The sequence below is a fragment of the Nannospalax galili genome, unplaced genomic scaffold (assembly GCF_000622305.1).
Source record: "Nannospalax galili isolate Female #2095 unplaced genomic scaffold, S.galili_v1.0 scaffold271, whole genome shotgun sequence".
NCBI lineage: Eukaryota > Metazoa > Chordata > Mammalia > Rodentia > Spalacidae > Nannospalax > Nannospalax galili.
The window spans coordinates 4,258,710-4,286,698 of record NW_008331789.1 but is presented as its reverse complement, the minus strand read 5'-3'; the positions used below and the strand labels follow the sequence as shown (position 1 = coordinate 4,286,698).

Below are 27,989 nucleotides of genomic sequence, written 5' to 3'. Positions count from 1 at the left end.
GCCCAGTGGATGGACTCACACCAATTTGGGAACACAAATCAGACTCTGTAGGCCATATTAAATATATGAAAGTATATTAAATTGGGTGGGGGATGGTGGGGGGGAGATGTGGACAGGGAGGGAATCTAAGTACAATCAAACTATATTGTATAAAAGTCACAAAATTCAATAAAAAAGTGAATTAAAAAAAGAAAGTGGCGGGAGCTGGAAGATGTGCAGGAAAGGGTAGACATTTAAGATAGGGGCAGTAAACTATACCCTTGTAGCCCGTTTTTGTAACATTTTAAAATAACACATACACTTATGGTTTTTATCGGCCATATCTATGTTACATATATGTATCGTGTGTTCCCCCAAGATGCCATCCATCAAGTGAAGACAATCAGTGGGCTGCTAGAATTCCCCAGTGACTAGAGATAAGCATCATGAGAACCAGGAAAATCAGGCAAAACCACAGGGAGCTGGGAGTGTGTGAGTGCGTGCATGTGTGTGTGCACGTGAAAATGCCTGAGCCGTGGAAGGACACAAAGGCAATGGTCAAGTCAGTCTTCAAAGTAGTGGGGATGAAACTAGCAGACTGAGTAAGTGTAGCTTAGAGATGTGTGGAATTCATTCAAGGAAAATATTTGCAAAGGAGAAGTGTTGCAAAGGAGTTTCCTTTTCCTGTGGGGTTGAAGAAAACCAAAGCTTTAAAGCCCATCTTCCATGTGTTAGCAGTGGGAGACACTAAAAAATAGAGAGAAAAGTTAAAGAGTTGAACGACGGAGTGTCATTTAGTTGGCTTAAGTAACTGGAATTTTTTAAAAAGTAGAATTCAATAACTAATTTCTCAAAAAATAAGGGATGATGTCCTTCAAAAGAATTGTGTACTACGTGACCTAATTTGTCCAATTGTAAGACTTTCATGGGTAATTAACAAAAATCCATTCTTGTACATTTAGGAGCACACCAAACAGAGGAGAGCTTGCCCATTTGGGGGTGGGTAGTATTCAAGTATGTACAGAGGCCTGGACTGTTTTATGTGTATGAGTGTATTGCTTGCATGTAAGTGCACCATATTGTGCAATGCCCTCAGAGGTCAGAAGAGGGCGCTGGATTCCCCGAAACTGGAGTTATGGGTGGTTGTTAATTATCATGTAGGTGCTGGGAATTGAACCTGGGTCCTCTGTAAGAGCAGCCAGTGCTCTTAACTGCTAAGCCATCTCTCCAGCCTTCATTTTGTTTTTTTAAAAATAGCATCTCACCATATAGTCCAGACTGGTCTCGACCTTACTGTCCAGCTGTCTCTGCTTCCTGTGTGCTAGGATTATAGGCATTCACCACCACACCTCACCAGAACAGTGACTGTTAGGTCTGAAAAACTGAGATCCTAAACAAGTGACTGAGGAAGTGTGACACAGTCTGTCAGCTCTGCACTGTGGTGATTTAATGCTGGAAAGCAGTGGAATAATCATGGAACACAAGCCCAGATTTCATCCACAGGCATCATACAGACTCAGAACTACTCAAGGAAGCCACACACAGACCCTGCTTTGAAGCTCCTTTTTATTGAAATGACTCACAACTGTGGTCTTGCATGGAAAGGCCTGGTGTAAAGCTGCCCCTTTAGCTGTAGGATGTCATGCTCATGTTGGCTTGACAGTTTCCCATTACTGCTGACTCAACATGAATTACCCACAGCACACACACACACACACACACACACACACACACACACACACATCAAGTGTGCTTCCATGTGTTTCTAAGGACCAAACTCCAAAGGCTCCATTCACACTATCTCTCAGAATCAGGCCCGGAGTGCCTCACGTCTGAGGTTAGACTCCCACCAATAATCAGGTGACCCGTCACTTAATGCTCATCCTTACAAATCAGAAAGCTTCACTGAAATGTGTGCTGGGATAGGCATCTGAGAAAATAACTCCACTTCCAACTGGGGAGCATTTCTGTCTCTGAAGATCTCTCTGTTCTGAATTTGTTGGTGGTATCGAGCAGGGTTTTCTGTGATTGCTTTTGCCTTCTGCTTCCAAACACCAGACAGATCACGGACAAGCTGATGGGAATCCGAGAGGTGGACGTGCTGCAGGCTTCACATGTTTTTTGGTGAAAATGGATTCTTTTCAACAGCACCACTATGTCAACCCTGACCCAACAATTACTTCACTTGGAAGAAAATCTACAGTTCATATTTGTTTTAAAAACCTCTGACTGTGGTAAAAAGGTATATATACAATTTACTATACACAAAATATATCCTTTCTATAAACTGATTTGTGTTTAGCACACTCCACATATGGAAGTAAGTTAGGAATCAGCTATGACATCTGAATAGCTGTCTCACAGAGAAGTATATCCAATGGAAACAAACACTCCATATGTTTTCGGGTCTAAATAGAAATTCAGTATAAAAAAGCAAAAAGCAAAAATAAGCAGGGAAGGGAACAGTCATCCTTGACTAGTGATGGACACATGGATTACAAACGTGACTGTTCATTCCTAACAAAGCACTTGCCAAGACCAATGGCACTGTATTCTTGGTGCCTGCCTGAGTTGCTACCACACTTCCTCCTGGACTTGGAAAGTTCTAGAAGATTCAGAAACTATCTGAAGTCTGGAATCCTTTCCACTTGGACTGTCTTGATGCTGAAACAAATATCAAACAACATTTTAGACTGGTTTTGGATTATAGAAGAAACCAGGAATACAGAACCCTAATGGCTTTGCCAGAAAAGATGAAAAAATGTCAGAAAACCTTGCTCCAGGATGACGGACACCTGGCTTTGTTTCTATCATCTCCTTGTTGGTTTAGATTTTAGTTTCTGACATGGATTTCTTTTTTTCAACAGAATAAACACAGAAATGTTTGCTGTAAAACAGTGTTTAAAAATATCAGAGTATCTAAAAATCTCTTCATTCCATAACACTCAATGTGCATGTTAGTGCAGGGTATTTGAAGTTTATTTTTTTACTGCATTTAAAAACATGCTATTTTATGCTCCACATATAGACACTGTTATTATGTATATATGTATCTACATATACACATGAACACATATCTAGTCATATAGTACTGGAGTCTATGTAATTAAAACCGTGCTCTATGTCCTATACATTTACTTATATTTTCCAGTGAATGTTAGTATTCACTGATTTAATGTTTAAACTAAAATCTATAGTCCTATAGATTCATTTAAATGAAAGTATTAAACTTACCTCAAGTAATTTCAACTTCCACTGTTAATAACGTGATGGGCTAAAAAACAAAGAAAATATAGAACTGTAACACTCAGGGCTAGGCTGTGGGTAGGTTATCACCTCTGTGCCAACAGGCAGGATGTGACTGAAGTTATAGATGGATACAGACCACACCTCAGGAAGTTTACTGAGGGAAAAGTGTCAGTTAAAGCATGGCTGTCAGCATTTATTTGTACTGCATTTGAAAGGGCATGATAAGGACAGAGACAAAGATGCATATAGCTGAAAATTTACATTCTACAATTAACAGGTAAGAGTCACTAAGAATCTGTGTAAAATACATCAGAGCCTCAGAAACTAGATGGCAGCAGGTGGCTCCTGTCCATGAATGGTTTTCTGAAGCCTGACTCCAGGACCAGGGAGCAGAAGCCTATGGAAGTCTGCAGGGATCTTGCTGGATGGAAGCCTATTACTGTGAATTCATAGGTGTAAGTCCAGATGTGCACATGTCCTCTAAGTGGCTCTCGGACTAACAACCAACACTAACCCCATCATCCTCTGAAGTTTCTCCATGATTAAGCCCTTGCCCACCAAGAATGATCTAGGAAAGGGGAGGCAGGAGAATTCCACCTGGAGGGTGTTTCAGGTCTGGTGCACCCAGATGGCCACACAGTGGGAGAGCCTCCAGGCACCTTCCATAAGGCCTACCCAGACCAGGCATGTACAGATTAGGAAGATGTAGCTACCTTAGCATTTGCTGGGATCCACCTGTTTCTTCCTCTGGTTGAGGGCCCTTCCCACTTCTCCCAAAGCATCCCCAGGCACATGGCACAGAGAATACCCTCTACAGTTCAAGTGATAAGGGAAAAGTTGAAAGACATGTTTCATAGGGACACTATGGTGTATTTTTTCCTCAACACTGTTAACATCTGAAAGAAAATTGTCAAGCGGGGTGCAGTGGTTAATGCCCATAATCCTAGTGCTTGGGAGGCCGAGGCAAGAAGATGGTTGTGAGTTTGAGGACAGTGTGGGCTATACAGTGAGTTCCAGGAGAGCCTGGGCTACAGAGTAAAAACCTGTCTCAAAACAAAACAAAATAGAACCCTAAAACAGAAAACAACCCCCTCAACCCCAAAACAAACAACAACAGCAAAAAGTAAGGGGGGGAGTTCATAAAAAGTCAGACTGATCTTTCTAGTGAAAACGGCCCTGGTGACATCATGTGCCTTTGATTTGTTACTGTCAACATGGTAGTGTTTAGGGGGAAAATGGGAAATTCTTCACACTTCTCTGCAGTCTTCCTTCCTCTGTGGTGAGATCTGACACCCCTGGACTTTGGAAGAAGAGCCGAAAGGAGAGTGCAACCCTTAGCTGAGCCCTGCCTAGCTGTGGGACCTTGACCATGACTTTTACAGCCACGAGTCCATCTGTAAGAGGGAGGTGTCTAGAAGACCCTGTGGATAATGTAGGGCATGTCCTGTCCTAATGCCCGGGCAGCTGGACTGGCACACGGTTGGTGCTCAGCCTTTCTGGTCCCCCAAAAGAAGCTTTCTGTCCTCATTTCTCAGACCAGAGCTTCACAGAGTAAGTGTGTTCCCCTCCACAGAAAAACAATAACCCCTCCCCCCAAAAACCCTACAGAAATTCCTAAAGAGAAAGGTACAAGTACCATGTTGGGAAGTTGAGCGGATCCCTAGAATCCCAATTTGATGGGACCTAGAATGACCATAAAAATACACCTCTAGGCATGTCTGAGGTTAGGCTAATCAGGGTGGGAAGACCTGCCACAGGCTAAACAAATGAGAAAAAGCTACTGAGCACAAGCATTCATCACTCTGCTGCCTCACTGCAGATGCCACGTGGCCAGCCAGCTGCCTTAGGTTCCTGTCACCATGCCTTCCCCACCATGATGGACTCACACTTTTGAACTGTGAACCAAAAAAACCCCTTCCTTAAGCCACTCCTTGTCACAGCAGGGAGAAAAGTCACTAGCACACTTCCTCGGAGGAAACTGCCTCCCCTACGTGCAGACTTCGTGTGGGAGGCAGAAACAGCCCTATGTAGAATGTTCCAGGCATCAAAACTTACAAGAAAGCTCACCGCTTTTTTCCTTAAACAAAAGCAAATGACCCAGCACATCCCATGCAATGGATTCACTAGACGTTGTGAGTGCACAGGCATTGAATAACGCAGACAAGGAAAAGGAGAGACAAACTACTTTGTGAAGCGGAGCTCACCACTTTATGCTTCCTATTTATGGAACTTTTCCTCAAGCAGCGCCCCGTGAAGCAATAGCTGTGGTCAAACTGTCCCTAACTTGCTCAGTGTCAGTGTCCTGCAGGAGGCTTTTATTAAAGAGTCTAGCACCTTCTTGGAGCGCTGACCCTTTTGCTCTCAGAACTAGCTTTGTCCTGGTTACAGGCAGAATCACAGTACCATTACCACGTTGAAGGGAGGAGGTACCCAGGCTTATGTTACAGGCCTCTCCTAGGGATGGTCTCTATCATCTGAGGCTCTATGGGTGTAACGCAGGGAGACTGAGAGGAACTGGCTTGGCTATAGATTAACTAGGTGCCTTTCGACTCACCTTTGGATTCTATCAGAATTGACAGGGTAATAAGAAGACAAGGGCATTTCCATTATCATGAACTAGACTCTTAAATAAGATTTCTAGTGGTATAGGAGTAAAAATGTGACCACTGGCGGCTCATTTGATGCTCACAACTTCTAGGCAAGCAGGGCTTCTATTGGCCCCCTTTAAAGATAAGGAAACTGCTAGATGTGGTGGCACACACCTTTAATCCCACCCAGTATGTGGGAGGCAGAGGCAAGGGGGTCTCTGAGATTGAGGCCAGCCTGGTCTACATAAGGAGTTCCAGCTCAGCTGGGGCTACAGGGAGACCCGGTCTCAAAATAAAAGATGAGGAAACTGAGGCTTAAGGGCATCGTTAGCATTTCTATAATGACACAGGTTGCAGAGTGAGGACTGGACCCAGAGATGATTTCCTAGTGTCCCTGGGGTTCTAAAGTGTCTCTTACTCACCTCTTGAAAATAAACCAGTGCTCTGATCTGAATCTAACTGTGTATTCCTACTGCCCAGAAGAGCAGGTTACCCAGGAGTCCTGCCAGGTTCCCACAGGACAGTGGGCAGCTCAGGAAGGAGGGGTCAGTCCTGGTGCAACTGTCACTAAGACAGCTGTTTCAGGGAAGAGGAGGAGCTGGCAAATATTCTCTTATTGAAGAAAGTATTTTCAACCTGCCCTTGGAGCTATCCTACAGGAAGCTCAAAGGAATTCAGCTTCCCAATGAAGTGTGGATGAAGGACCTCCAGCCCCACCCCAGTCCTTGCTGCAGTCTTCACAGGAGTGTTGGAGCTGTGTCCTTGCAAATCCTCCAAAGGTATACCACAAGCAGAATTACCACAAAAATCACCCACGACATCACGTGTTTAAACAGCCGGAGTTTTTCATCTGATTGGAACCCAAGATCAAATGCTCATTAGAATGACATCTGATCATTCATTAGAATGACATCCGCTTTTCATGTTCTAGCTCGTGGTCATTTCCTTTCCCTCTGCAGTAACTCAGATCCGAAATACGGTGAGGCTTGTCATGTTCCAGTTGTACAGGTATGTACTAGTAATCCAGGAGAACCACTATCCTGGAGAACTAAGTGTTCTACTCTGGAGACAGCAGGCCCATGGCACTGAGTAGAGACTCTGTTCTTGTGTTACTGAGATTTTAAGAGGATATATGCCCGTCCTTTGCATCTGGGGGCTTAGACCAGTGCACAGCAAGAGGGATAATGGCAACTAAATCCTGCCTTTTCTCAGCACTCAGTTACAAGGATGAAGATTACTTAATGCTCAGTCGGCATGTCCAGCCCATGACCAGTGGGCTGTACCCCAGGATAGCCATGAATGAGCCCAACACAAAGTTGTAAACTTACTTTTTTCTTTGCAATTTTTTTTTTTTTTGGTCTTTTGGAAACAGGGTCTTCCTGTAGCCCCAGCTGGCCTGGAACTTGCTATGTAGACCAGGCTGGCCTCCCATTCACAGAGATCCACCTGCCTCTGCCTCCTGACTCCTGGGATTAAAGGCGTGTGCCACTATACCCAGATTTCTTTGCAATTTTTGTTTGTAACTTGACTGTGCAGTTCTTAAGCATCAATTCTGCAGATGATAGCCAGTGTCACAATGTCAAAAGGTTGGACACAACTGGTGGCTTTGACATCGTTTCTAAATGGCAAAGGGTCCACGGTGACACAGCTGAGCGAAGAGGTTCCTGGTCCTCAGAGACTGTCTTACCACTGGCAAACAGTCCTCTCTTTCCGTGGCAGAAGCATTTCGCAGATGCGGCACACTCTACCAGGCCGATCAGGACCTCCCCCACACCTGTGGCAGCGCATCTTCACCTTATTCTAAGACAGGTTTGTAATCAACAGGGAAGTGTGGTCAGCAGATGGTGCTGCTGCCAGAGTCCCTATGGCATGGCTCTCCTGCCAAAATTCTCTACCCGAGGGCCTCCACCTTCCCAGGTGGCCCAGATCCCATGATTGAGGGAAGTGAGGTCCAAAGGCTTCATTTGGCCCATGATGGCAATTCCTGACAGGCCATGCTTACTCCAGAGTTCCCTACAGGTAGGCTGAGGCTCTGTGAGTTTTCCTGGACATTTCCTTCTTCCTTCCACAACTATGGATCCTCATAAGCACCTTGTACCCCAAACTCCATCTTAGCACTGCTGCCAGAAGACCCAAACGACCACTCCCTCCAACACACGCTAGCCTCTCTCCAGCATCCTCCAAGCTGAAGTTTTCTGGTACAGAGAGAATTTGGAGATGTCACATTCAGAAGGCAAGTACAGGAAGCCAATTCTAAAAACTCAGCAGTCCTAGAAGAGCTGATGTTGGGCTAGCACTGGCAGTAGGGAGCTTTCCTCTGACCCGAAAAATTCCAGTCTATGAATGGAAGCCGTCCTCCAAGCTTGCCGCTCCATGACAAGGGAGGCCAGTGTATAACGAGGGCCACAGTGTCGTTCACTTGTCCTGGAATAAACCCGGTGAACTGATGCTTGTCCTGAATCAACCTCACAACACAGCACTCCTGCAGTTCAGCATACTGGAGGAAAGTAGCAAATACGGCGAGGCTGGCTCCCTACTCCAGAACCTTAATGTCCCTCTTTGCTGTTGTCCCCACTCCTGCTGTGGCCACAAAGCACACACCCCCAATTCCCAAAGTGAAGCTCTAATCACCAAGATGATGGCATTGGTAAGTATGATGGCTTTGGGGAATTGAGACTCCACAAATCCCCACAGTGAAAAAACACAATGAGAAGGCACCATCTATGAGAACTCTGCCCCCACCAAACACTGAATCCTGGGGGCGGAGATCACCTTCACCTCACAATCCCCCAGCCTACAGGACCATGAGAAAGAAATAGAGTATTTTGTTAAGGCAGCCCAGACACTAAAATGATATTCTTCTTCCTAAATGACAAATTAAAACAAGAGGTTTTTAAGTTCTTAGAATGTTCCAAGTTCTAAGTTGAAGAAAATCTTTTATACTTCTGAAAGGACAAATTTTACTAACTTTCTGGTTCTGTTCTTCTTGAAACCCAACAGAGGTAGAACATCTGCTCTTTCTAGGCAACACTGCTTAAGATAATGGTGCTTCTGAGTGGAACGGCAAACCTGTGTGGGGACATCTGCTGAGAAATCCAAGCCAGGGACTTCAGGTGATGTGGTGTCAGTGTCCCACACAGAGTGTTGTCTTCTATGACAAGGTAGACCTCCTGTACCAATGTTGGACTCACTCATTTACACCTGGGGGCAATAAATATCCCTTGAGGAGCTGACCACTGGCTTGGAGCAATCTCTGTGCAGGTGTGGCGAGAACCACACTTCTCAGCAGAAAGCCTGCTCTCTGGTGGACATGTCTGTTTGAAATTTTAGTGGAACTCCAGCAGAATTCATTTGGCAAGTAGTGCTCAAAGTTGCCTGGTAAATCCAGACCCACACAAAGTTCCTTGACTCCAGGAAATATAAAATTATAAGGGTTTTGGAGGAAAAGTCAGTAGTTCTTTTTCTGGTAATGTTCAAAGTTACCTGCCAAATCCAGACCCACAGGATGCTCCTTCCCTAACTCCAGGGAATATAAAATCATAAGGATTTTGGAGGGAAAGTTGGAGTTTTTCTGGTTGATTTGGTCAATTTACTGAAGAGAAGGGAAGGAAGAGAAGGAGGTGGGAAGGCTTTGACACCATAGCTACTTAGTCATTTGGTACAGAGAAGTGCTAAGTGAAACGTGCACATGCATTTAATCCAGAGGATCTACAGTCACTCAGCATTTTAAGATGACACTAAAGTTTAGATGCCGCACAGCCCCATTACTGAGAAATCCAGTGGAAACTTATAACAACACAGAATGCTATGCAGAGTGTGACTACAGCTATCCAGGGACAGAGTCATGCAGAAAGGCGGGAAGGACATCAACAGCATGCAGAAGGCTCAGAGTCAGGTCTAGAGGGGACAGGAAGGTTCAGACCACAGGCCAGGCATGCACTTTCAGGTTTTGCTTTACCTTGTCATTACAGGATTGTGAACACCATATAAATGATCTTTATGATAACCATTATTACCATTTTCCAAACTGTAACAAAAGTAAATATACCAGAAACACCAAGTTACCTCTAACATGAAGTATTTACGGTATGGATCACAAAGACAATGTAAGCATCACAAAAACGAGCATCACAAATTGCTAAATCTGTAAAGAAGGTTAAAGGGCATATTTATACCCCCTCTTTCAAAACCAAAGATGGACACAGGTGCTTTATAGATTAATAAATTTAGCACATAAAACATTCATTTTATGCACCTTTTATGTGCCAACCCTTTCTAAGAGATGTCCTAATTCTTTTTTTACCCAGCTGTTTTCAATGTCATTTCAAGGTATTAGGAAGTTAACTGAAAGTCTATTATGTAAAAATAAAAACCTCCCCATCCCATCTGAGAATAAAGTTTTTAAAAAAGGCTTACTTTTTCATGGGTACAGTTTCAACACTACAAAATACAAAAAGGGGAGACAGGATTATTTTTTTGCCACTATTAAAGCTCACGAACTACATTCCCCATATTTTCACTCCAAGGTGGATGCTGATGTGCAAACTCCAGAGACGACACAAGAAGATGAGGAAGTGAGAAAAAATGAAGCATGCACGTCTACCAGACAGAGAGCACAAGGCAGGCTGCAGGGCCAGCACAAAGTAGTAACAATAGTTATCATAAAGTAAATTGCCAAGTCCCCAAGTCAGAGGAGCTGAAAAAGAGAGGAAGGCTGGTTAAGGATGCCGAGATTAAATAAGAGGGGAGAAGCAGTTAGATCAGAAGAAAATGGGTTAAAAAAATCCAGAAAACAAATAAAAACAGCGGAAAAGGAATGGCCCAGTACTTAAACAAAAACCAAGCTTGTGAACTCATCCTCAGCACCTCTCCAAGGACAGCACCACACAGGACATGCCCCCAGCCTCCAAGACACCCCCACACTCACTCATCATACATGTCTTCCGACTCCATCCGGCGATAGTACTTGGCCAGCTTAACCGCAATGATGACAGCCGGAAGTGAGAGCACGGTGGCCTTCCCTATGCCGAACCAGAACAAGTTCTGGGGGTTAAAATCAACAAAACAGGAGAATCAAATGCTTGAAGGCAGAAGTAGAAAGAATAAGGTGTTTTTTTTTTTAATTTTAAAGTTTTTATTTTGTTCTTAAAATCATGTGTGAACCTAACATGAGCCAGCCACCACGTGGAGTGTTATGCATTACTAAAATCTAGTTAATCTTTCTGAAAAACATGAGCAGATCTTTTGATTTTCTTTATTTAATAAGATAATTTAGCTGGGTGTAGTGGCGCACACCTGTAGTCCCAGTACTTGGGAGGCAGAGGCAGGTGGATCTTTTTGAGTTCCAGGACAGCTGGGGATACAGGGAGATCCCGTCTAAAAAAGACCAAAAAAAAAAAAATAATAATAATAATAGTACTGACCGACTGTCTAACCGAGACAGCAGCCAGCAGGCAGGCCTTTAGGAGTTGTTTGATGCTAACAAGGCCAGTTGACCTTTTCTAGTTCTGCTCTATATCTGAAGAGCCAAAACACCCTTATCCCATAACGGTCCAGTCAAGAAGATGGTGGTGCTCAGCACACGCATGGACTCGATGACTGTACCATCTTTAACCCATCCTGCAGGTTCACCACAGGCTGAATTGAACTATGAATTCAATCATGTTTTCTCAAATACTAATACTTATAAATCATACTTTATACTTAATCCCAGACTGTGTCTTCCTGAAAATGTGAGGGAGATGGGAGGTCGATCAAAACTAAAGATGTATGAAAAAGTCATATGGAAACCTAATACTAATTAAAAATATTTTTTTAAAGTTTGATGGCAGTACCCTGGCTGGTAGATAAAGGTACTCTCAGATGCCATACATTTTTAAATGAAAATCTCAGTGTCAGGGCTGGGCTACCTCCCTGAGAATTACTGGTCAGAAGTCCCTGTGCAATATAATACAGGCAGTTGTCATTGCTGTTGGCCGCTGACCAGACTTGGTGGTAAGAGTCTATGATCTGGTTGGAGAACATGGAGAAGTCAAGCCGGACCTGAGCTGGAAGCTTCCTCCCTGCAGACTAGGCATTGCAGTGCCAGAAAGTGTTACACAGACTGCTGCTGGAGAATTGCCATCAATGGTCTTCCAGCTGTGGACCCTGTGTGCAACACCATCTGCTAGCTGACAAGATGTTCCCATAGGTACAATGGTGTACCTGTAAGGCTGTTAGAGGGTTAACCAACCATTTCTGACTGGATCTGAGGCCTGCGTCCCAGGAGGTGATTCACACCTTGTACTGTAAACTTGGACTAAAAAAAGCCTGCGGTTCGGAGGTCCTAGGCCCTAGTGAGGGAAGTTACTGCTGTTGTTTTATTAAGTGGACATTAAATTACCTTCTAAATAGGTGTGTTTATGCTCACAGATGTGCTACTGCCAGCTTTGGTCTGAGAAACTCCTTTTTTATAGTAAACAGTGGTAACTACAGACACTTATGATGGGTCAAAGTGGTGAGAATAAGTGACTGTTGAGGGCTTTGCCACAAACAGTACATCTAAATCACCCTCTCAAGGCTCCTGAAACATCATGGAAGAGGGAGCAGAATGTCAGGGCTGAAGGGTGGGGTGCTGTGCTAGGCTGTCCTCCAGGCATAACAAGACCTCTGCACTCTTTAACAAACAGCAGCTATGATTATCTGAACAAAGTTGGACCCATCAACATCCTGTCATGGGGCGGGGGCTTCTCCCTGGGAGTTTATAGGCAGGTGGTTTGGTGGGGGAAGAAAAGAAATTTTCCCCAGAAGTGTACCACTGGTAAGGTGCCTATGCGTCTTCCAATAATCCCTCACCATGTTCCTGTAAAGAACCCTAATAAAACTCCTTGGGTCATAAAAGACTTGGAAGTGGAAGGGGAACTGGATGGGAAGAGGAAGGAGATCAGAAGGAGTGGGTGGGCCTAAGAGTGGGGGTGAATGTGATAAAAACAGGTGCAAAAATGCCACAAATCCTTTATTGTGTTAATTCATATATGCTAGTGAAAACATTAAATCTTGTGTATCTGTGTGTATCTGTGAGTAGGTGCAAACGAGTGTAGGTGTCCAAAGAGGCTGGAAGTGGGTTTAGATCCCCTGGAGCTGGAGTTAAAGAAAGTTGTGAGTCACCTAACATGAGTGCTGGGCACCAAACTCAGGTCCTGTAAGAGGACCAAACACTCTTGACTGCTGAGCCATCTTGCTAACCCTAATGAAAAAATTTTTTAAACCCTGAAACTCATCTCACCACCTTGAACTTGTTCCCAGGAAGCAGCAAGCAGCTCTGGCTAAGTCCTGTTCTTCCTTCCAGAGGAGGGGCCTTTGTTCTTGGTGTGGCACAGTTCAAACCATTAACTTTTGCAGGGTGGAACTCAAAATGGCTTAACTTTACCAATGAATTAAAGCAGGTGTAGCTATCAGCAGCCAGTAAGGACCCTGTGGGCATCGAGCACAGGCTGAATGCCACTTCTGGCCAGCACCTTGCATTTGGCCTGCTTTGGAAACCCACAACCACCTCAAAGGTGAGCCTCAACCCTAGGATAATGTCCTGACATCAGGTAACCCTCCTCAGCCACTGCGATGCAGAACACAACAGCAGAGGCCCAGGTCCTCTCGACACAGATGGCTGGTCTACCTCATTCCTGGGGGAGCTCAGGGCAGCATCTTGGTGGCACCTCTCTGGCCCCTAATTTCCAATAAACATGCTTTCCTTTCCCTCAGTATTGTTTTTATTAGTGGACGTCTACATTTTAAACCTTGTTTAGAGTCTTTACAACTTTATAACAACACTATCTCTTTTTTTGGAGGCTATCCCAATCCTTTGGAGAGCAATCAGGATACGAAAGAAACACCGACTAACCTGTAGTTCATTCTGTTGGAGAAATGGATGCCCAGAGCATTTCCCTACCTTTTAAAGCACCTATTAAAGTTCCAGCCTTCAAATGGCCTGCCCTGGAAAGTCTCCAGGCCTCCCACCCCTGTGTGTCTCCAGATTACTAAGAAGAGAGGTTATCTACCTGACAGTCAGGTAATTCAATCGGTTGTGGGAAAGGGTAGAGGACAGACTCCAGGAGAGGTCAAGTCACATGTGAATGAGGATGCAGATGGACAGACCCAGCAGTGTGGATGTACAGGAAGAAGAGCTGGCTGAGTGTCCTTACTTATGCAACAGGAACGCTCTGCAGACAATGATGGGGCACAGCAGCAAGCCTGTGGGCCCTCTGCTGATGGGGTGTAGAATCTGATGTGTCTTGGAGAAAAGATCTTAAAGAGATACACACAAAGAGGAATTCAGCAGCAGTGACACAGTAGTATCTTTATAGGAAAAGCACAGTTTTTGTGGGAGTGTAGAGAAAGGAGTCTTATAGTTTGGTAGATCAGAGAATCCTTGAGGGGGAGGCATTTGAACTGAGACTTGAAGACTGTAATCAATAATACTGAGCGTTTGTGTGTTAGTATACCAGAAAGAAAGGAATGTGGGGCACAGGGTGAAAGGTCAGCACACAGCACAGAATGAGGCATGGATGGGTGGGGGCCCCATCATGCAGGGCTGGAGCATAAAGACCGGCATCTTTCTCACGATACTAACAGGAAACTACTGCTATGCTTACTGAGAGAGGAGAGAATTGGCCCCTTTTGAGTCAGTGTATAGAGGAGTGAGTATAAGAGAGAGAAACCTGATTGAATGGAACTTACAGTCCTCGATGCTCCACCCCAGAGGGCTTTAAACAGAAAATCTGATTTAAAATTTAAGTTTGGAGTTGCTTTGGGTCTTACAAACGGCTGCATTAGGTCTCTGAATACTAGCCACCAGCACAGCAAGGACTGTTCCCCTCTTATTATTTCAGACAAAGAGGAGTTTTGCCACAGGTATCTCCTGACTTTGTAATTTTCATAAGGAACAAGGCAGGGGACTGGAGAGCTGGCTCAGCAGTTAAGAGCACTGGCTGTTCTTGCAGAAGACCCAGATTTGATTTCCACCACTCATACGGTGGCTAACAACCGTCTGTAATTTCAGTTCCAGGGAATCTGACTCCTTCTTCTGACCTCCATGGGCACTGCATGACATGGGTGCACTTACAGGTACGCTCATATACATGTACTCATACACATAAAAATAGATAAAAATAACAACTTTTTTTTAAAGAAACAAGGAGTGATGTGTGCCTGTGTGTGTGCACACGCACTTTTTTATTGCCACACTTATTTCTTTGGTCTCACTCAGTTGACCAGGCTGAGCTAATACTGTTGAGCTTCCTTACTCAGCTTTCTATAGCTGGGATTGTGGGTGTGTAGCACCATGCTTTGCTGAATTTTAGAGTTTAGGATCTGGATTCTAAAAACAAAAGAAACCCAAACAGGAAACTAATATTATAGTGTGCGTTACAATGTGTGTATGTTGGGAGATAGGGAGGGGAGATTAAAGATGGTGAATTTATTATGTCTCCTGTTTTTGAAAGATGACGTTCTTACCAGAGGGTCAATAACATAGCCACACAGAACACTATCGATGGCCGAATCTAGTGCAGTGGCCATGGGCTTGCAAGATGTCATTTTCTCTGTGACCTGTGGGGTGGGAAACATAGGCAAACACTTAGTTAGGCACACTCACAAAAATTCACACCATGAGATGTGCCATTGACCCCTGACTGGGTTCACAGCCCACCTCAAGGTCTTCAAAGACACAGAGCTGACAGCTGATGCAAATGGGTGAGTTCTACAGTAGGTGAAATGATATATTTATAGCATGACCCTTACTCCCTCTGGGCCTCAGTTTCCAGTTTCCTGATGGGATGTCTGGAATATGAAGATGCAGCCTACCGGACTGCACAGAGAATTAAACCCCTGACTGGGTTCACAGCCCACCTCAAGGTCTTCAAAGACACAGAGCTGACAGCTGATGCAAATGGGTGAGTTCTACAGTAGGTGAAATGATATATTTATAGCATGACCCTTACTCCCTCTGGGCCTCAGTTTCCAGTCTCCTGATGGGATGTCTGGAATATGAAGATGCAGCCTACTGGACTGCACAGAGAATTAAGAAGCACACACCCCTAGCCTAGAGCTTCAGTCCTACCCAGAGCTAGGAAACTACGAGAGAATGAAAGGATGAGAGGGGTCTGGGGGAGGGGTATTCTCCCACCTGGGGAGCCTCTTCCAAAGGTCTCGGGTCCCTATATTCAAAATCCCCTTGAAGCAGGCAAGTGTGGAGAAACTCAGCAACCTGGGGCACTGCTTGAGTTGTATGCACACCCTTTCCTAGTGATGCACTTGGTAACCCAGAAGCCCCACCCGCATCCCGCTGAGCTGTACAAGTATCCCACTCCAAACAATGCAGTAAGTAACTCCTCCCTAACAACCCTTAGTAACTTCTGTTTCTACTCAAACATATTCTGGAACACATCTTGGAACTAGAGGCAGGGGCCTGATCCAGCCTGGACTGGTTTGGATATATGTACAATAAGACAAACTGTGTCCTCTGAGTGAACTTTTAGGGGGGAAAAACCCTACTTACCATCACATGCCCATGCATAATTGGCATGCATATGATTAAAATCAGATGAATCGTGGGAAAGGACATGTGCAGTAAACAAAGGCTTATATAACCCAAGACAGTCAATAAAAACAGAAAACCACCCATATCCCACTGCAAGCAACTAACCCCATTAAAGGAAGCCTCTACCAGTAACCCACATCCTTGAGCAGTCCATCTCAGCTGCGAGCTGCTTCCCTGCGATGAATCTGTTCTGTACCTCACTGTACCTTCAAATCATATCCTCTGATAATCTGCTATTTGTGTGTGCTTCCTTGAGTCTTTGAACAAGTACTCCAGAACTTGTAACACCCTCACTCATCTCCAACCAAATTACTGGGAATTTAATTTCCTCCAGATTTGATACTAGAAAATGACTCTCCTATGATGCGGTGCCATTCATGTTCATAAAAGATAAAGCCACTTACAGCATACAAGACCCATTGCAGATAACGTTCGAAGTAGTCTACTATCATTCTTCCAAACTTTTTACTTTCCTTAGAAAGAAACCAAAGATGAACGTGATTATTAAAACAACTAGAGCACACTTAACTAGGACACTTCATCACGGACTACTGACACACACAACCACTCATCTACACATTTGCTTTAAAAAAGAAAACTCACTTCAATGACGATGAAGGAAACATTATTGGTGAGGAAGTTCTGCACAGAATCCAAAGAGGAAAGGATCTCCTTTACTTTCTCCTGGAAAGCACAGCAACAGTCAGAGTCAGCAAGGACCAAATGATAAAAGGATTTAATTAGGAAATTTGCAAATCAATTAGAGACTCTGATCCAAAGGAGACTGGTTCCAGGATCCCTACCCTACACTCACTTAGTCTGCAGGCACTCCAGTCCTTGCTATAAAATGGTGTGGCACGGGCATAAAACACACATCCACACGTCTGCTTTAAATATCTCTAGACTACTTTTAGTATCTAGTACAATGTGCATGCTACACCAGTAGGTGACATACTGCACTGTTCATGGGATAACATCAACCAAGAAGCCTGTATACGTTTGATGTAGACACAAACGTTTTCCCTCTACTATTTTCAATCTGGGATTATTTATACCCATCCAGAGATGCAGAACCCAAGTGATGGGAAGTCAGCTGTCTGGTGACTGGGCCACCACCCCTCTAAGGTCAGGAGAAGGAGATGAACTCAGAGGGAGGACATGCTTTTAAGCTAGATGTCTGGCTGGGTTGGTTGGTTGGTTGGTTGGTTTTGAGACAAGGTCTCCCTGTAGCTCCAGCTGGACTGAAACTTGCTATGTAGAACGGATTGGACTTGATTAAGGCATGTACCACCATGCTTGGCCTGACTGGGATCTTTATAAGAATCCACTGGTTGCTTATGAACTCACAAGGTACTGCTGGGCTCCCTTAAGGGAAGGCAGCTAGCTGTCTTCAAGGTTCCCAGGTAGGAAGCATACTGGGAAGCTAGAATTTACACCTGTCTTTTTCTTTCTTTTTTAAAATCTCTAAAACTGACAGTTGTTGAAGTATCACACAAAAACACAGCCACGACAAACCCATGACTGCTTGTTTTCAATAGGAAAAAAGGGTCCCTTTTGTACAGAGATCTGGGGAAACACTGCTGGCAGTGAATTACAACTGAGTTCTGCCCCGACTCACACCTTTGGCTGGACGCCCATGAAGGGGAGCACACAACTGCAGGCCTCATCCTAAAAATCATGGTGCAGAAAGAGCTAGAAAAGGACATACAGTCATCTTGTGTCTCCAGCACCTCTGGCATGGGACACACACCATCAAAGGCACAGGATGGCCCTGGAGCAGAGAAAACCTGTATGTCTTCAGAGAAACCAAGTCACACGTAAGTCTCACTGAAGAAAGGTGGAGGAGGAGCATTTTTTACTGTGAGGCTCACAGCCCAGAGCTCTCAGGGGCAGCAGTCCAGATCAATAAAGATACATTTTCTAAGTCGTCTGGAGTTCTGGGTACTCTGGCCTCAGAGCTCAGTGCTGTGGCCAGGGTGCCCCTTGCAATAGAATGCCCAACCTTTCAAGATGACTGGTGCCCTCCCTGGCCTGGCTCCCAGAGTACGGAATGGTATATGGTCAGTCCTCCAAATCCAGGAATTTTGAATCTGAGATTCAATTAACCTTTTTGGTTGGGGTGTGTATGAGGGGGCGGTTACTAAACATGTATAAGTTTTTCTTGTCACTATCCCCTAAACAAAACAATATAGCAAGTACTTACATCATGTTTACATTGCACAAGTAGCCTAGAGATGATTTAAGTATACTAGAGGATGAACATAGGTTATACACTCTGAAATTTGTGTAGTGTTCAATTTGATGTAGGGGCCTTAAGTCTTCATGGATGGTCTTGGAACCCATTCTTACCCAGCACAGAGTAAGGACTGTATTCCTCCATCCTGAGATGATGACAGGGGGTGAGTCCACATGGCTTGCTTTGGCTAATGGAAAGTAAGCAAAATGGCAGTGTTCTGAGCAGTGCCGTAAGGGCAACCTGGTTTTGCTCATACCCTGAAATTGTGTCCTTTTATTATTTGGTTACTGAAGTATCCCCCCAAAGGCTTAAGTAGTAAAAGCTTGGTATCCAACTGATGGTACCACTGAGGAGTGGTTAGATCATCAGTCATTAACTCGGTCAATGGATGAACCCAGTAATAACTCCATGGCTATTAGGAAATGGGGCCTTATTAGAGGAAGCAGATCATTAGAGATGTGCCTTTGAAGGGTTCATCTACCACAAATCCTTCTGCCATGACCTTTCTGCTTTGCCAAGGCGAGGAAGCTGGCTAACCATGTATTGTAACCACTGAAACCATGAACCAAAGTAAGTCCTTCCTCCTTTATGTGGACTTGATAGGTATTTTCACAGCAAGGAAACACTAACACAAGCTCCACTGACAGGAAATGAGGCAGCCAAGCCAAGAAGTGATCCCTCAGGGTCTTATAGGGGGTAGGTACAGAGAAGCCTCTCATTAGAAGGTGCTGAGACAGACATTGTTACACAGCACTATTTCTGTAAAAGTAACCAACGGACCTTCTATGCTGGCATCCTGCACATCAAAACACAGATTTCTCCTATGTATGTAACAATTTACGTTACAGGTACACTCGAGAGGAACCAAACAGTAGGAAAAGCAACTTCGGTATTCAAATGGACAGATAACTGAGCCCCATCACCCACGGCTTTTTTTTTACTTAAAATACTTAGAAAGATTAACATTTCTGAATTCCTAGGTAAAGTCATTTCATAACAAAAGTTCATGAAAGAAAAACAAAACCCTTACCGGCAATCCATCACTTATGTGTTCAAGTATCCGGACACTTTGCTTTAAAGCTTTCTGGTGAAGAAAAGGATAATATTTTCAAATTTTTCATACAAAGCACCAAGATCACATTCCTTGTGTCTGGCCTTCTCCCAACAGAAACATCAAATCTGACTATACAGTGCAATGGCTTCATTCCAGAAAATACAACAGATGTGTATAACAATGGGCGCCTTATGGATCATTATTTTGTATGAACCCCGCCCCCCCCCAAATCAGAAGCTTTTAAGGGTTGCACATCACACACAAACTGTCCAAAAATTCCTTTGAATTAGGTTTGATCTGTGTGGAAGGCATTATTAAAACAGAGCCTGCCCTGGTCTCTGTGAGTTCATGGTCAGCCTGGTCTACATAATGAATTCTAAGCTAGCAGAGGCTACATAGTGAAACCCTATCTCAAACAAACAAACAAACAAACAAACAAACAAAACAAAACCAAAACCAGAGGCTGTCCAGCAAGCATGGTTTATGTTAGTGGTGGCAAACTTTATCTGTAAAGGACCAGACAGTAAATACTTCGGCTTTTAGGGGCCATATCCTGCCCCAATTATGGCTGTCCAGCAAGCATGGTTTATGTTAGTGGTGGCAAACTTTATCTGTAAAAGACCAGACAGTAAATACTTCGGCTTTTAGGGGCCATATCCTGCCCCAATTACTCCATCTTGTTCTAATGGCCAATAGCAGTCACAGATAGTTTGCAAATAAGTGGCCGTGTCCGAATAAAACTTTATTTACACAAACCTACAGCAGGCTGGATTGGGTCAGGCTGTGGTGTATGAGGGTCAGTTTGCCAACTCCTGGTTTACATGACATATCATATATACAAAACAACTTGCGTGTCTGTACACAGGTTGTCCTGGTACTAAAAAGACCAAGGAGTACCATCTACTTGAAGAAAAGCATTGAAAGAAAATACAAAAAACACACAAAAGGTTTTTTGTGTGTTCTTTGTTTTTGAGACTGTCTCCCTATAGCCCCAGCTGGCCTGGAACTCATTATGGAACTCAAAGATCTGTGTGCCTTTGCCTCCGGAGTGCTGGGATTAAAAACGTAAAAGAAGTTTAATATAGGCTTAACATGTTAAGTTTGTACTAGATGTGAACAAAGTTAGAGAACTGTTGTTAAGCACAGTACACACAGTAAATGAATCCAGTAGGAAGCTGTAGGTGAAACCAGTAAAACCGGAAGTCAGAAGGGGAAGACAGAGAGACACCTTTGATGAAAACCAGATCCAGAAGATTCCATGCTATAGAGGATGGATTTGAATGCTTCTGAAAACCTGAGCAGCTGATCTAGGGACCCAGTTTCCACACAGCCCTCCCTTGGTCAGCTAGCTACAAACAGGCCCTTGGGTTACTAAAAGGGATTCCTCCTGTTCCTGAGTCCCCCGAGTTCAGAGGTCCCCTAGGTAATAGCAACCTAGGAATTATCCCCAATATTCCATCTTTCTCATTTTGATTATTGAATTTTATTTGAGATGAGGAAACTGAGAAGTCACCATGCTATGGAGAGGCAAAGAGGGATTTGAAGCCAGCTCCGCTCTTTGTTTGCTACAAATTGCCTCTATTACAAGTCGGGGGATAGAAAGTGGGGCTAGAAGAGAGGAGAAAGGAAAGGCCAACAGAACTAAGGGAAACAGAAAGAAAAGCACTTACCCTCATCTTCACATATTTCTAGGCAGCGTTTGGAGAAAAAGAATTGGAGAGCGTGAGAAAAAACTCAGAATGAAATCGCATAGCTAAAGGCATGGCCCAGGAGGCCTGTTAGCAGGAGTTAGCTACAGCAAGACGCAAGAGACAGGCGTGGGACAGGACAAACCCCACTGCTCACACTCACACGGAAGGAGGTGGGGGAAGAGAAACTTAAGTGTTGTGTCCTTAAAAGCCCAGTTCAGTATCTGAGGCGGAGATGCAGTAGACGGGCCCTCCATGAAATGAGGGTGTCTTCAGGCTATCTGTAGGCTAACCAGCTAACTAGGTGTATTTATTTCACTCAGGTCACCATGAAATGCCATAGGTTGTTGACTGTTACCAGTGATTGTTCCATAGGAAGGATGTGCTGCTGATGAATTGCTCTAATAGTTTGTGCATTTCTATTCAAGGACTGCTTCAAAGTTCCTTCAGGCTACAAAGAAAAGAAAACACGGAAAGGTGACCGCTATCTTTCTAGACTCCGAGGCACACTCCTTTAACCATAAGGGCCCTAGCTGATACAGTTTAAGCACATGATCCCCTCTCAGGCAATGATGACATGGGTAGGCAAAGGGGCTAACCTGGAGAGGAAGCACCAAGATGCTCCGCTCCAATGACAGCACCGTGGACTCAGCAGTACAGCACACTAACAAGTGCTTCCTGAAACAAGAGGCTGTGATTTCTCTTTCTTTGCCTCCTAATAACACAGTCACTCAATTTACCTGTTTCATAATTGGAAAAACCAAGGCTCACCTGAGGACTACTTATTTAACCCACGCTGAAATGATGTTCATTATATGAACGATAACAAACCAATAAGGCACGTACAATCACTGCCTCCAAATGGGGACACTGAGGCACAGATGGGTGAAGAAGCCCCTTGCTGGAGCTCCTAGCATTAGAAAGAGGCTGAGTTGGGTCACGTACAATCACTGCCTCCAAATGGGGACACTGAGGCACAGATGGGTGAAGCACCTTGCTGGAGCTCCTAGCATTAAAAAGAGGCTGAGTTGGGATTTAAGCCTTGGTCTTCCTCCAGAGCCCAGAGTCCTTTCACCATAGTCTACTGTTTCTTAGAAGGGACCAACTAGGCCATGCGGAATTGATGAAGGGGAAGCTTATTGGTTATAATGGTACCTCTGCCCAATCTTATAAGCTTACCGCTGGGGTTACAAAGCACAACTCAGTTACTTTTTCTTCTACAGAAGAAAAATGTGTGTGTGTGTGTGTGTGTGTGTGTGTGTGTGTGTGCATCCATGTGTGTTTGTATGTATATGTTTGTGTATGTGTATGGGTGTGTGCACACAGGAAGGTATGCATGTGTGTGTGCATGTATACATGTGTTTGAGGTGGAGGGTTGATCTGTGGAAGCACATTCAGAGGTAGAGTTGCAAGGGCCTAGAAACAGTCATGTGTTCAGACATCTGGACCACAGGGCCACAGTGCTATTGGAACCTCTAACAGGCACCAGTGAAGAGCTACAAAAAAAGGTCAAGCTCATGTTGACAACGACCTCTCTGGTAGCTTCCCCAACAGCGGTATTGGCATTGACCATTCCAACTACTACAGCATTTAAACAGACTCTTTGAACTCACCAACTGGTTTGCTTGTGTTTCCAGAGAAGAGGAAAATGCTACCAGATCCACTTTTGTAGGAGCGTTCTCAGTCTACAAAAGAGGGAAAGAAAACTGTTACAGACACTGGATTTTGAAATAAAACCACCATCTAATCGGTACATACTGAATATGGGTCCATAGCTATCGAGCAACAAATTAAGTCTACAAAATCTTTCAAAGGTGACATCTGCATTTTTAGCTATACATTTTATTCGTACTCAACCATAAAAAAGAATGAAATACTGATATGCACCATTTCACAAATGAATCTCAGAAACACTCTCAGTGAAAGAAACTAGAAACAAAAAGTCAAAGTGTATGACTCTACATGTACGGGATTCCCAGGACAGGTAGCTTCGGAGGAACAGAGCCCAGACAAGACAGCTGTCAGGAATGCGGAGTGTGGGGAGCGCCTGCTATCGGACAGAACATTTCCTGTGGGCTATGAAAACGTGCTGGAACCTAAGGTGGTAAATGTGCATATACACTAAATGCCACTCAACTGCTCGTCTTAAGATGGTCATTTGGACGTTATATGAATCTACCATCATGAAAAATCAAACAAAAAGAAATGTACACACACAATACTCAAATCCCCTCACCCCCCAAAGGTCATGCATGTAGGATCTGGCTCATACCTGATTTAAGTACAGAGGGTAATTGATTCTATCTATCCCAGACTGGGCAAAGTCCCGGAGGACTTTTATTCCTTGTGCGTCTAGCAGTTCGATGTTGTCAATATTCACACTGAGGTTTTCAAATTCACTGTTTATGTTTCCAGTAAGCTGCATGAAGTAAAAGCATCCATTATCCTCCAGGGTCACAGCCTCGATGCTTACAGAGCAAAGGAACTACACGGGATCAAAACGATGCCTATGCACTCATTTGACCTAATTGTCCTCCTTCTCTGCCTCCTTGTAGTCCATAAGTGCCCTGTCTGGAGGAGGCATGTGAAGCAAAGCAGGACTGATTTCCATCCTTAAAGACTTCAGAGGGAAGGGACTAAGGTCCTCAAAGAGGAATGCATGAATTCTGTCAGAACACCAGGGAGAGACGAGTCTGTGGAAAAGAACTGGGGTACACTGGAGAGGCTATGACTTCTAAGCATCCAGCCTTGACAAACAGAGATGCAGAAAGGACTGAATAGCCTGGTATTCCAGGAAAGTGATCAGCAACCTTTAGGTATTAGGAAGACATGGGGAATGGGAAACAATTTTCTGTTACTTGCACAAAAATCCTAGGAATATGATATGGGGTCGTTCTAACAATCAGTCAGTAGATTCAGGCAGGATAGAGTGACTGTGTCATTCTCAACTGCTACTCAGCATGGCACGGGGAACATGGTCATGGCATGATGGACAAAGGAGTAGAGGGCATCTACTTAGGATGTGGTTACAAAATTATACTTTATTTATGGGCACATAGGGACTATTATGAAAAATAATGGATATAAAATTCATATAAATCTTTCAAATAAAAGCTCTTCACATTGGAAAATCATCAAAGCCAACATTGACCACACTGGTTCTTCTAACAACCTTTCACAATGCAAAAGTAGGCAAGATGCAGGGCATGGAGAGTCACTTCTTCCCTTGAAATCCACTCATTCTGGAAGCCCCAAAGGAGTAAGATCTAGATGTTCCCTGAACAGCTGAGAAGGCCAATAAAGGTCTCCTGGCAAGGAGACTGAGGTCATCTAGGTTCATTGCTTTATAGAGATGGGCAGCAGAAATTATTGCTCTTTTTTGTCTGGTGTGCTCTGGAAGAGCTTTTCCTCTGCATCTCAAGAGAAGGGGTGTGGGCTAGAGCACAGGAGAGGTTATTCGTTCATTCTTGCCACAAAAGGCAGGGTGAACCGTGACCCATTCTGGAGTCCTGGGTCAGGAATGAAGACAAGGGAGGCCCTACTTCTCTGTGCCTGGTTCCCGATTCTGGGACTTGGCTGAATGGGGGGATTAATCTTGAAGGACCAATCTCCCTGAGAAGCAAGTGGGACCATTTTTTGTAGAACACGCGTGCTCAGAGAAATGAAATTTTCCCCTGAGACGTCTCATAAGGGAGGCCTTTTTGGAGGGTCAATTAGAGAAACTCAAGCTGAGGCCTGGAGAGATTAACTCAGCAGTTGAGAGCACTGGCTGCTCTTCCAGAGGACCAGGGCTCGGTTTCCAGCATCTACAGGTTGATTCACAACCATCTGTCACTCCAGTTCCAAGGTTATCTGATGCCCTCTTCTGGTCTCTATGTAGGCAAAACATTCATACACATAAAATAAAAGTAATAAGTAAAATATTTTTTAAGTAAGATATTTTTAAAAGAAAAAAGAAGCGGGGGGCTGGAGAGATGGCTCAGTGGTTAAGAACAATGGCTTCTCTTGCAGAGAACCTGGGTTTGGTTCCCAGCACCCACATGGCAGCTAGCAACTATAAGTCCAATTCCAGGGTATCTGACACCCTCTTCTGACCTCCATGGGCATTGATCTACACAAGAGTACTTACATACATGCAGGCACTCATAAAATAAAAATAAAAGAAATCACTGGGCGTGATGCCTCATGACTTTAATCCCAGCCCTTGGGAGGCAGAGGCAGGTGGATCTCTGTGAGTTCAAGACCAGCCTGGTCTACATAGTGAGTTCCAGGTCATCTGGGGCTAAAGAGAGACCCTATCTCAAAAAGATCAAAAATAAAATAAAAATAAAAAAATAAATTAATAATAAAAGAAATCTTTAAAAAAAGAAGAAAAGAAATTAAAAAGAAAAACTCGAGCTTCAAAAAGGAAAAAGACAAGTGGCTGGAGATGAGGACACGTTTGGGGATTATTAATAGACAAAGGTGAGGGTTGCACAACCTGTAAACATACTGTCACTTTAAAATGGCTTGTTTTTTTAAAAAAAATAGTTTGTTTTCTTATGTGCGTTTCACATCAGCCTTAACATAAAAGGAAAGACATCCATCTGGGTTTAGTCAAACAAGGTCAAGTCTGGGTCTAATGACTCACCTTCTTGATGTTGAGATTATCACTGATATTGAAGACATTCTCAAGCTGAAAAGTACCATAAAAGCCTCTCCCTCTTTTGCAGTCCCTATGGGGAAAAAGAGAAATCATGCCCCAGAGGAGGATCATAGCAATGTCTGTGTACTGCACAGGATGTGCAAAGAGTTTGCTAACCTCTGCTTCTCGGTGTTCAAGTCTGCACACAAGTAGGTTCTGGGTGTCCCCCATAATCATGGAAACCCTTAGCACCTGCCACTCCTGATATTTTCCCCATTGTTAGTATAGATACAATAAGATGGGTAGAAACCATCTATCTATCTCCTTTGTGCTGTTTCCAATATTGCTAGGCATTAAGTTACAAAATAAGAAGAAATAAATTCTCACTTAAAAATGTAAAAATGAAACTTTCTAGAAAAGAGTGCATTGCAAAATTTATCTTGTGGATTATTAAAGATTCTACCAAGCCTCTGCCAACATCCTCTGTAGTTCCAGAATTGGGTTTCACTTACTAAATATATGTTTAGACATCTCTTCTAAAGAGGGCAAAGATGGTCACAGGAAGGGGCCCAGAGACACTCATTCAGTCCAGTTTTTCTCTTCCATCCTGGTGAAATGGCCTCACTCCCCCATTCCTCAATCCCATGTCTGAAATGGTAAAATGATAAAGTGCCTGTCTGAGCTAAGGGGAGACCTCATCTGATGACTATTCCTGCCACAACATAGCCACATCCTATGTGGCATCTACCTCTCCCTTGACAGCAATGCTGGGACTCTCTGACTTGGAAGGATGCCGGGTGAGACAACTTTCCCACATTGTAGGAGATGACAAATCCCTGTGGGGGGAAAAAAGCAGGTCTTGTTTTTGAAAATTAGAACTCTTGTGGTTAATTATGCCGTCAATTTGACCACATCTTGAATCAACTGCTATAAGTGGTTGGGCACACCTGTGAGGGGGTTTCTTGACCAGGTAACTGAAGTGAGGAACTCCACCCTGAATGTGGGTGGCACCTTTGGTGGCAGCCCAGATAAAGGGAGGTCAAAGACAAAAGCAGTTTGTTTTCTGCCTGCCTGCCTTCATGTCTCGCTGGCAAGTTCATCTACCCTGTTTAGGAGTTCGTCTACCCTGTTGCTGCTGCCACAGCTGCTGTGTTCCTTCACTCATAGTTTCTTCAGGTTTCCAATGTGGCCTGAAGACCAGCAGCTTGGCAGATATCCTCCAGGCCTATAGCACTAAATTGGAACTGCTGAGACACCCAGCCTCACGGACTGAGCAGGCTACTGGGTTCTCAGCCACTCCAGTGTAAAGACAGCCCTTGCTGGACTGCCCAAATCACACTGTGTAAGTCAGTCTAATAAATCCCCCTTTAATACTACTCGTTCTGTTGGTTTGTTCTTCTAGAGAACCCTGACTAATACAAGCTCTATGCACTAACAAAGGTAATGCTGGGAAGTTCTGCAGAATCCAGACTCACAAAGAGCTGCCATGATAGCCCAAGAAGCTCAGCCTTGCCCTCCCAAACTGCAACAGCAGATAAATCTAACTGGATAGAAATTCCAAAGGATTGATAATGTCTGCTAGGGCTGCTGAGAGGGATCCCAAGACCATTACTGATGAATAATCTTTGCTGTGCATACAGGCAGGACAGAGGGGAACACACACGCACTGACTTTGTGCCCTCTGCTGGTGACAATGATGCCCTGCTGATTTAGGGAGGGGGTCATTCACTTCCCCCGATGCTTGGAGGATGCAATGGGAAGCAGGTAGACCAGCTGCTAGCAGGGAGAGGAAATGAACTTAAGATGACATCTACAAATAATACTATAGGGCTGGGTTTGGGAAATTCATTCTAATCGTCGCCTTGGGGTTTCAGGAGCTCATGTTTCTGCACTGCTGTGGGCTACACAATACAAACCAGAACTTTTCTCTGTCCTTTACTTTGCGCGTGGATCTGTTACCAGATTTTCCTTGCTGGTAGTACCAGGGTCTAATTCATC

At 44.1% G+C, this 27,989-nt stretch overlaps 1 protein-coding gene across 4 annotated transcripts in view; it reads right to left on the bottom strand.

Moving 5' to 3' along the window:
• Nucleotides 1-1,535: 1,535 nt before the first annotated feature.
• The window catches only part of Prom1 (prominin 1), a 122,263-nt gene continuing 95,809 nt past the window's right edge, over nucleotides 1,536-27,989 (bottom strand). For 3 of the 4 annotated variants that reach the window (XM_029560520.1, XM_008826882.2, XM_029560519.1), the window contains exons 15-27: nucleotides 25,998-26,082; nucleotides 23,640-23,786; nucleotides 22,981-23,052; nucleotides 21,726-21,818; nucleotides 19,656-19,709; nucleotides 16,993-17,073; nucleotides 16,794-16,862; nucleotides 15,306-15,398; nucleotides 10,744-10,859; nucleotides 10,233-10,256; nucleotides 9,775-9,843; nucleotides 3,214-3,253; nucleotides 1,536-2,643 (exon numbers count right to left, since the gene is read on the bottom strand). In XM_029560520.1, coding sequence (XP_029416380.1) covers nucleotides 3,238-3,253; nucleotides 9,775-9,843; nucleotides 10,233-10,256; nucleotides 10,744-10,859; nucleotides 15,306-15,398; nucleotides 16,794-16,862; nucleotides 16,993-17,073; nucleotides 19,656-19,709; nucleotides 21,726-21,818; nucleotides 22,981-23,052; nucleotides 23,640-23,786; nucleotides 25,998-26,082 — 919 coding nt within the window. In that variant the 3' untranslated portion in view covers nucleotides 1,536-2,643; nucleotides 3,214-3,237. The remainder of the gene's footprint in view (nucleotides 2,644-3,213; nucleotides 3,254-9,774; nucleotides 9,844-10,232; nucleotides 10,257-10,743; nucleotides 10,860-15,305; nucleotides 15,399-16,793; nucleotides 16,863-16,992; nucleotides 17,074-19,655; nucleotides 19,710-21,725; nucleotides 21,819-22,980; nucleotides 23,053-23,639; nucleotides 23,787-25,997; nucleotides 26,083-27,989) is intronic. The other variant, XM_029560521.1, reaches the window with a different exon arrangement.